At 30.4% G+C, this 9,299-nt stretch overlaps 1 protein-coding gene across 2 annotated transcripts in view; it reads left to right on the top strand.

Moving 5' to 3' along the window:
• Positions 1-9,299, top strand: part of LOC106460380 (ubiquitin-like modifier-activating enzyme ATG7) — a 61,697-nt gene that overhangs the window by 31,133 nt on the left and 21,265 nt on the right. For both annotated transcript variants that reach the window (XM_013920073.2, XM_022387090.1), the window contains exon 6: positions 1,424-1,540. In XM_013920073.2, coding sequence (XP_013775527.1) covers positions 1,424-1,540 — 117 coding nt within the window. The remainder of the gene's footprint in view (positions 1-1,423; positions 1,541-9,299) is intronic.

The following is a 9,299-nucleotide window of genomic DNA, read 5'->3' as shown; positions in this document are numbered from 1 at the left end:
GTACATATATACACAAATGGTATTGAAATAATTGCTGGAAAAGTGAGGAAAAAGGATACATAAAGGCAAAAACTACAGAATGTCACCCCTTCATCATGTGAAAATGAGCTGCACCAGAGTAAAGTATTAATATCTTACATTTAATTGTCATACAACTAATCAGAAAGTGTTTCACCAATATAAAGCCTGTAAAAGTACAGAAGGCAGTCATATTATGCCCACTAGCAGCATTCTTTCAGTTGCTGCTCCCAAGACTGAAATGTTGCATAATAATAGTGTAGTAATCAAGGTTTTGATCCATCCGGGATACTTCATGCAAAAAGTTAGCAAGGTTCCGTGTTTCAATTGGAGCTGTATACAAGATTACAGAGTTTGTGAAACTGACACTGTTAATAATAGAAGTGAAAACCATCAGTAGTGATGCTAAGCATCTTGGGATATGTTCTTTGAAATAGTTGATGGTGAAGTACACATCTTACCAACAACCTTGTTGTAAATACAGGTGTAGATGTTATTTTAAGAATGATAATGTATACATTAGCTGAAGAGGTCACAGTGGACACATAGCTGTTAAAAAAACCATTATTGAGAATAATTCATCAAACCCAAAGGTTGAAATGGACATCAGACCACAAAACAGTGGAATGAACAAAGCTGGAGAAGTGTGCTCTTTTTAGATGAATCCAAGTTTAAAATGTTTGACAATAGTGATAGTTTCTTCATTCGCAGAGATGAGAACAGTATCATTGTCAATGTACAACATCTATAAAGAAGCATGATGGAGATAATCAGTAAAAGTTTGAGGTTGCATTTCAGTCAACACTATTGATGATCTACACAAAGTTGATGGCACCCTATCTGCTGATTTTGATCCATTATGCCATTCTCTCAAGAACATGACTTGTATGGAGGGGTTTCATCTTACAGCAGGACAGTGATAACCCCAAGAGTACACAAATTATAGTGATACAATGTTTGATAGAAGATTCACAATCATGGCTTTGACCTGCACAAAATAAAATCTTGAGATTCTTGAGGCTATATGAATTTATGCAAAAAGTGAGTAGATTGAAAGGTGACCAAAGGATATTTGGAACAATATTTCACAATTATACATTGATAAGTTGTATGGCTCACATACAAAATAGTAGTTTTACTTTTGTATTTTCTGCAATAATGCTTTATTCCGTTAATAAATTCACTAATTAATTGTCATTACTCATTCCTTGTGACTCCTGTATGTGTATCACTTGTGTATTTTCATAATTATTATTATTACTGTATATTCATACATACATATGCATACATCATGAAAACATGTATACATGTACATAGAATTGGTAACTCTATATCTGTGTGTCATACCACAAACATACTTAGCACACTGTCAGGATTTTTTGTTGATAATATATTATTCTTACAGGACTTAAAGAGGTATGTCTTCTACTATTGGTTTGCCTACCCAGCATTGATACATCCAGAGAAAGTTGTCTTACTTAGCCCCCCATTAAGCTTACAGAACTGTTTCACTGCTGACCAGGTAAGTAACCATTGATCAGTTCAATTCTTTGGTAATGTAGTAAGAAGATGACATAAACAGACAACTTTTTTAAGTTAAAATTTTCTTTTTTATTTGCAATCTTTGATTAGATAGTAGTACCAATGAGGTACAAGTTATTTTGACATTATGTAATAACACAACCACATGTTATTGGTAATATTTCAAGCATCTTTGTAATAGATATTCCAGTCTTTATCATAGAGAACTTAGTTTACATAGTTATTTTCTAAAAGCTTTTTTACTTGGTTAGCAATCATATCTGAAACTGAACTGCTCTGATTTACTTATAGTGGGTATGTATATCTACAAGTATAACTGTAAACCTAATTGATAAATGACAAAGTATTTGGTATTAGGGTTAACTAACTGTTTCTTTACTCTTATAACCAACTTTTTGTTATTACCATTTGCTCAATTTTTTTTACAGTTTTAATGTGAAATTACTCATGGATGTAGATGGAAATTTTTTAAAACTTCCATACTTAACTATTATTTGCATATGGTCATGAACAGTGCATTTCAGAAATCTCAGGGTTCTAATTAATCCTAACTCCTAGGTCCTGTACACATGAAATTTAATCCCCCCCCCCCCCCTACTTACCAAATACACACTGCAAAATGCCCCATATGCAAGGCAGTCACAAGTACTTTGCTTTGAACTTTGTACCGTAACAAACTAAACAGCATGCAGTTTGCTGTTCACAATCAACTTCAAACAGGTTTCATCAATGACAGTAAATTGCATAAAATTAAAGCCACGTGAAAGTAGCACATGATTAACCCTTTCACTTTGGGTAGGTCAAAGTTCGCATGTCACAACCTTCAGGGTGCATGCATCCTTGAAATTGAGAATGGAATTTCAAGGGCTTGAAAGTGCTTGAAATGAGATTTTTTTTGCAAAAGTACTTGAAAATATTATAATAGCAGAATATATTGATATATATATATATCTAACTTTAATGCATGTTGCCAAGTTGAATGCAATAAATAAAGCCTTTCATTTCTTTTTAGCCACATTCATATGTTGAACAAATAGATAGGAAGTTTATAAAATTTCAGTGGAATCTAATTGATTTTGATGTACATTTTAGCTTCTAAAAAAAAGTGCTTGAAAAACATTCTGAGAGTGCTTAGAAAGTCCTTGAAAAGTGCTTAAAATTGATTTGAACAATTCAGTATGAGCAATGAACCTTTCACAGAGGTACATTCAAAATTTAAACTATTCTATTAACGATGTATATGAATAAATTCAACATCAGAAAGTAAATAATAAATCAAAGTTTAATATTATTTAAGTTTTTAATTTTATAAGGAAATATTTTTATAAAATTCTCATTCTCCTATAGTATGATAACTGTGATGTTTGTTATCTGTATTCACTTTCCTCTAATTTCTTATCAACCCTCTAAGAAGTTTGAAATTTAATGTAAATTACTTATTATAAGGTATTAATTTGTCAGACAAAGCATTTACATAGCCTTCAATCTTATTTAGTAACAGAGCAATCAAATAGAAAATCAGACCCCTCTTGCCATGCCCACCTGACACATCCTCTCTTTCAGAAATTGCCAATAGTTCTCTGACATTAAAGACAGTATTATTTATAACCAATAGAAAGTATTATATTATATTGATGTATTATATTACATTGTTGTTTGTACAGAGAATTGTCTATTTTCCTTTCCATTCAAACTTTATTCCCATGGGAAACACACCAGAGCTTAGCTGAATTTTTAATGGCTTTTGTCACACAGTTAGAAAGCCAGAATAATTGTGATAGTTATAGAACATTATTTCTTTTTCAAGTTTTTGCATGTCATCATTCTGTGTTCTTTGTTGCATTATTTAATCAAATTGAAATTATTTAATGCAGTAGTACAATTACTATATAAAAAAAAGTATGGTTAAGTTTCATCAACAGTCAAGAGTAAAAAAGAACAAACCCAGGTACTTTATTTCTTGTTTTTCATGTGAATTCTTTATTTATTATTATAAAAGTAACTAAAATGTCAAAACTGAGTTTTTAAATTAGATAAAGTAAAATAGATAATATTATTAATAATAATTTTTTATGAGGTATGCTTGCGAGTAGTTTGTGTGTTATGTAATTTGATACCGTAATATGAGCTGCACATTCATCACATGATTTGCAATTTATATGGCATGAATAGTAGTAGTTAGACATTGTTTAAAGAGCAATAAAACAATAAAATTTAAGTATAAATAGATGTATACTGTTACAAGTTTAAAGTTACTTAGGATAAACAGTTGTGTTTTTCTGTTACAATGTACAGTTATTCTAGAAAGAAAATAGGGGAAATTTTGAATTATTTCCGAATTTTTTATTGTGGTTATGAGGTCAGTCAAATCAATCAACCTCATACAGAGTTAGGATAAAGAAAATAACAGATAAAATATAAAGTGTTTCTGAAAACAAAATCATTTGATATTTATTTAGGAGGTTTTAGGGGTTATGCAAATGATACTTGAAAATTTTCAGATGAAGAAAACTTTTTTAATCTTATCATGAAAATTACTTTCACACAAAGGCAAATAACATGCAGTGTTAAATGTAAATATAGCTTTTCATTGAACATTAACATGCTCTTTTCTGTTGCAGAAGGTAAACATGTAGTTTACATTGTAAATAAAGGTTTTTCATTGACACTGAAGTGTGTCATGATATAAAAGACTATTTAGTTTAGATATTATTGATTAATTTATTATGGTGAGTGAAAATTTTATTATTGTTTAATTTTTATTATAATAAGAGTTAAAAGCAGACGATTGTAGGAAGTTGTGTTTATAAGTCATTGATGTTGAGACTATCGAACATCATGTGCAATATAGAGATTTCTAGGAGGCAGACAGACGATAGCAGAAGAGAGTAAAGCTACACACAAGGAAAAGTTTAGCGTGAAGTTAACTATTGTAGAAGTGATAGGCCTAACAATTAACATAGGCCCAATATTTAATATGTTAGAGTAAGACTAACAGTAGAAAAGAAGATAAGAAGAAGAATTATTCCATCAAAGCATGGTTCTAAAGTAATTGAATCAGCCTGAGTGCACTTTGACAGAGGATATTTTGAAGAAAGAAGACCAAATGATTACGGTAACTAGAGCCACAATTATAAGTGAATTACACGCAGAATACTGGTGCGATAGTAATAGAGAAGATAGTTCGGCTTGTCTACTGAAACTCTAAAGCAATTGAATAAGCCTAAGTGGCAATTTGACAAGAAGAGAACTATATATATATATTGTTATGACAGCGGAAGTTACGTGACGCTGGTAACATGTGATGAGTTTCTAGAAGAGACGAGGTGTACGCTTTTATAATATATAAGACCGCCAAGAAGTAACAACAACAATTGCATTTTTTACTGCCCAAGACACAAAGATTTAGTGTCTTACATTCAAACTTTTATTAAACTACTTTTTGTTTATATTATACCATATAGTATAGCATAAAATCTTAGCTAATAATCCATATTTTAATAATATATAAGTTTTAAGTTCTTAATGCTATAAGGCAATATTTTTAAAAATCCTGAATTTCCCCTAGTGTGACACATGCGACACCTTTTCTATAGGTATCTTCTCCTCTCTATTTTATCCACCACCCTCCAAAATGTATGACATAAAACTTAAATTACTTGCTGTAAAATCATCATTGCTCAGACAAACCATAATTTTTATAGCCTTCAATTTTGTTTGGTTACAGAGCTATCAAATAGAAACTCAGACCCCCTCCTGCTACACCCACCTGTCATATCCTCTCTTTCAGAGTTTGTTAATAGTTCCCTCTTACATTTAATTATATATTACCTATAACTAGTAGGAAGTCAAGGTTTTCATCTATCAAATGACGTATTGTATAAAGTTGTGTTCTGTACAGATAAACGTCAGTTTCACTCAGAGTACAAGCTTTGTTTCCATGGGAAAGTTAATGACTAACTTGAATGAATTTGTAATGGCTCTTGTCACATAGTTAGAAAGCCAGAAAATTTTAGAGTTAGGAGAAATTGTCTACTTTTTTGGATGTTATTAGTCTGTGTTTTTTTGGTGCATTATTTAATTAAATAAAAATTATTTAATGAATTACTACCATTCATATAAAAAAAAAGTAGGGTTAAATGTCATTGAAAATCAACAGCAAGAAAGAAAAGATTGGGAAAGTACTTAATTTCTTGTTTTTCATGTTTATTCTTTATTTATTATTATAAATGTAATTAAAATGTAAAAATATGGATCTTTTTAGGTTAGTTAAGATAAAATTAGATAAAATAAACAATAATAATATAATAAAAATGTTTCATGGGGCATGCACATGAGCAGCTTGTAGTAGCTCATGGGTAATGTAATGTGATAGCATAATGTGAGCTGCATGCTCACTGAGTGATTTACAACTTATAATGGTGCATTTCAAAGGGCTATAAAACAGAAAAATTTAGTTATAAATAGATGTATACTGTTATAAGCTTAAATCTACTTAGGATAAACAAAAGTAGTTTCATGTTACAATTTGAAGTCATTCTTGAAAGTAAACAAGGTTAATTTAGGTTTATTTCTATTTTTTTTTTTTGGTGGTTACAAGGTTGGTCGATTGACTGATCCCGTTTTGAGATAGAGTAGAGAAAATAAGTGATAAACTATAAAGTTTTACTGAAAAAAAAAACTTTGAAATGCATTTAGGAGGTTTTAAGGATTACAAAGAGGAAATTTGAGATTATTCAGATGAGGAAAAAGTCCGTGTGCAAAGTAATTTTCATGTTAAAATTAAAAATAAAATAAAATAAAGATTTGTCCATGAATATATTGAGTATTTGTTTTGAATAATTAAAAATACTTCACTAAAAATGTGTATTTTTTTTTTTTTTTGTATGTGAAAGACTTGTAATGTTAACTGAAGGACTACCAAATTTTGTGAAGATATACACACTATATTGAAAGGTGGAAGTATTAAATGTATAAAGACTTTAAACAAGTACAAAGAGGTCACATGGTCAGTCAAGTTGACTGAGACTGTGTTGAGAGAGTTAAGCATATAATATGTACAAAATGGTTATGAACTTAGTCAGTTCAACCAAGCCCATGTGGAAAGTGTCATAGCACATAATAGTATACATCTGTTTATACTTAATTTTATTGTTTTATTGCACTTTGAACTGTGTGTGACTAATAATCCTGCAACACAAGTTGTAAATCATTTGGCAAACATTTAGCTCACATTACTGTTTCAAATTATGTAATACATGAGCTGCTTGTGAGCATACCTCTTGAAGAATTTTATTATGTTTTTTTATTATCTTACCTAATCTAGACTAATAAATTTCTAATCTTTACATTTGAGTTACTTTTATAATAATAATAAGAAATAAAGAGTATATATGAAAACAAGAAATATAGTACTTATCTGGGTCCTTTTTGTTTTGCTATTGACTGTCGATGATACTTAAGTCTACTTTTTTATACTAATAGTACTACTAAAATATGTGATTTTTATTCAATTAAGTAATGCACCTAAGAACACAGAATAATAACACACACACACATAGTCTTTATAACTATCATAATTTACCTGACTATATGATAAGAGCCTTTACAAATTCAGCTAAGCTAGTCAATGTTAATACCATGAGAAAAAGTTTCAAAATGAAGGTGAAATATGCAATGCTCTGTACAGAAAACCATTGAATATAATACAATTGACCAATGATACAATACTATGATACAATACTAACAATGCTTGAAAAATATATTATTGATTTTGTTGTAACTGCTTTTTTCATAGAGATTTTTGATTTTCTATAGGTTAATAATATAACATAAAACAGTAGTGAGAATTAAGGGCAGTTTGTAAAAGAAAGGATGTAACAGGTGGACATGGCAAGAGGGAGTGATTTTCTAGTTCATGACTCTGTAAGCAAATGAGATTGAAGACTATAAAAATTATGCTTTGCCTTGTATTATAATGAGTAACTTGCATTACCATACATACTTCTTAGATGGATGGTAAATATATTAGAGAAGAGTGAAGACCTATAGAGCAAATGTCACAATTCTCATACTAGGGGAGATTGAAGATTTTTTTAAATGTTTCGTTTTAAAATGAAAAACTTAAAACTTATATAATATTGAAATTTGATTCATTAACTATGTTTTGATGCTAAGTTTACTTATATACAATGATAATAAAGCAGTTTATTTAAATATTAAGTGTATCTCTCTAAAAGGTTGTGACAGGTGCACTTTAACCTACCCGTTAATTGACAAAAAATTACTTGTTTCACACTACTGACAATCATTGGTTGTGCCAGCAAAGATCACTAGCTAAAGTCTTAGACTTACAACTATAATAGTATGAGTTGTTAAAAAGTGACTTACTAACAAGTGCTAGTGGATTAACCCATTTATCTCGGTTGGTAGAGCACTTGCCTGGTATGTAAGGGGTTTCTTGTTTGAATCCAAACTGAGAGATATATATCAGGGAAAAATAAATTACCACATTGGCACCTAACTTTAGACCATTACATGAACCTGATATAAGGCCTTGTTTGCAATATAGGGAAAATGTGGAAGCTTGAGTTGTTAAAAAAAGTGCCATATTAGCCAGTAATAATGGATAAACCCATTAGCTCAATTTGTAGAACTTTCACCTGGTGTGCAAGAGGTCTCTGGTTGGAATCCAAACAGAGAAAATAATATATATATAATTGAAATTATCACAAACAAAATTGCCACCAACATGGCTGTATCTAACAACCCTGAAATTAGGCCTGAGAGCGGGCCTTATTTGTGAGAGGGGAAGAATGCAGTAGTTTGAGTTATTAAGTAAAAATGATTTACTAGCAAGAACTAGTGGGTTAACCCTTTAGCTCAGTTGGTAGAGCACTTGTCTGGTGTGTGATAGGTCTCAGTTTCAAATCCAAGCAGAAAAAAATTATACACTAAAAATAAATTAACACAATGTCAGTGTTAATCCTTGGGAAAGCATCATACATAAGAGATGCCAACCATTCCAATTTTACTTGTATTTTGTGGGTTTGGTATAAACTAATCTGGTAAATTTGTTATAGAGATGAGAAGAAATGATGACATCATCAATATTGTAGTCATTTAAGCTTATGTACTTCTGTAGCTGTACTTAAACTAGACTCAAACACTTTGGAACACTGTATAAAATATCAGCCAATCAGAAATCATATTCATAAATGAGATGCCAGGTTAGTTTTATATATTGGAACAAAAGAACAAAAGGTGTCTAACCAAGAATTTGAATATAACAAAAGCACATTAGAAATACTTCACCCTCACAATAAAGGCAATCAATTGAAAAGAAATAGACAAAATAAAAAATCAAACCACAAATAAGTTTACTATTTAAGTAATATCTGTAATGGTGAAAATAAGAAAAACTCAACCACAACATTACAATACAAAAGTACTAATGTCCAAATACAGAACTCTGGCATGTCATTATACAAAGAAAAAGCTACAGAAGAACAAATGTCACTTAAGTTTAATTGCTAAATCATACTCAAAAGTAAACTAAAGGTGAAAATAACAAACAAACAACAGTACAAATGGCTTCTTGATACTGAACTGTTGCCAAGTGTGGGTGTTGTAGAAGTTAAGTCTGAATGTGCTGCCTGTTGGCCACGCATTAAATTGTCCAAAATAAGTGACAACCATTCATTTTGTACAATTTATTTTGAGAATTTTAACATTGCTTG

This window comes from Limulus polyphemus, unplaced genomic scaffold, assembly GCF_000517525.1.
Source record: "Limulus polyphemus unplaced genomic scaffold, Limulus_polyphemus-2.1.2 Scaffold761, whole genome shotgun sequence".
NCBI lineage: Eukaryota > Metazoa > Arthropoda > Merostomata > Xiphosura > Limulidae > Limulus > Limulus polyphemus.
Note: the sequence above shows the minus strand (reverse complement) of the source record. Positions and strands in the feature narration are given on the sequence as shown.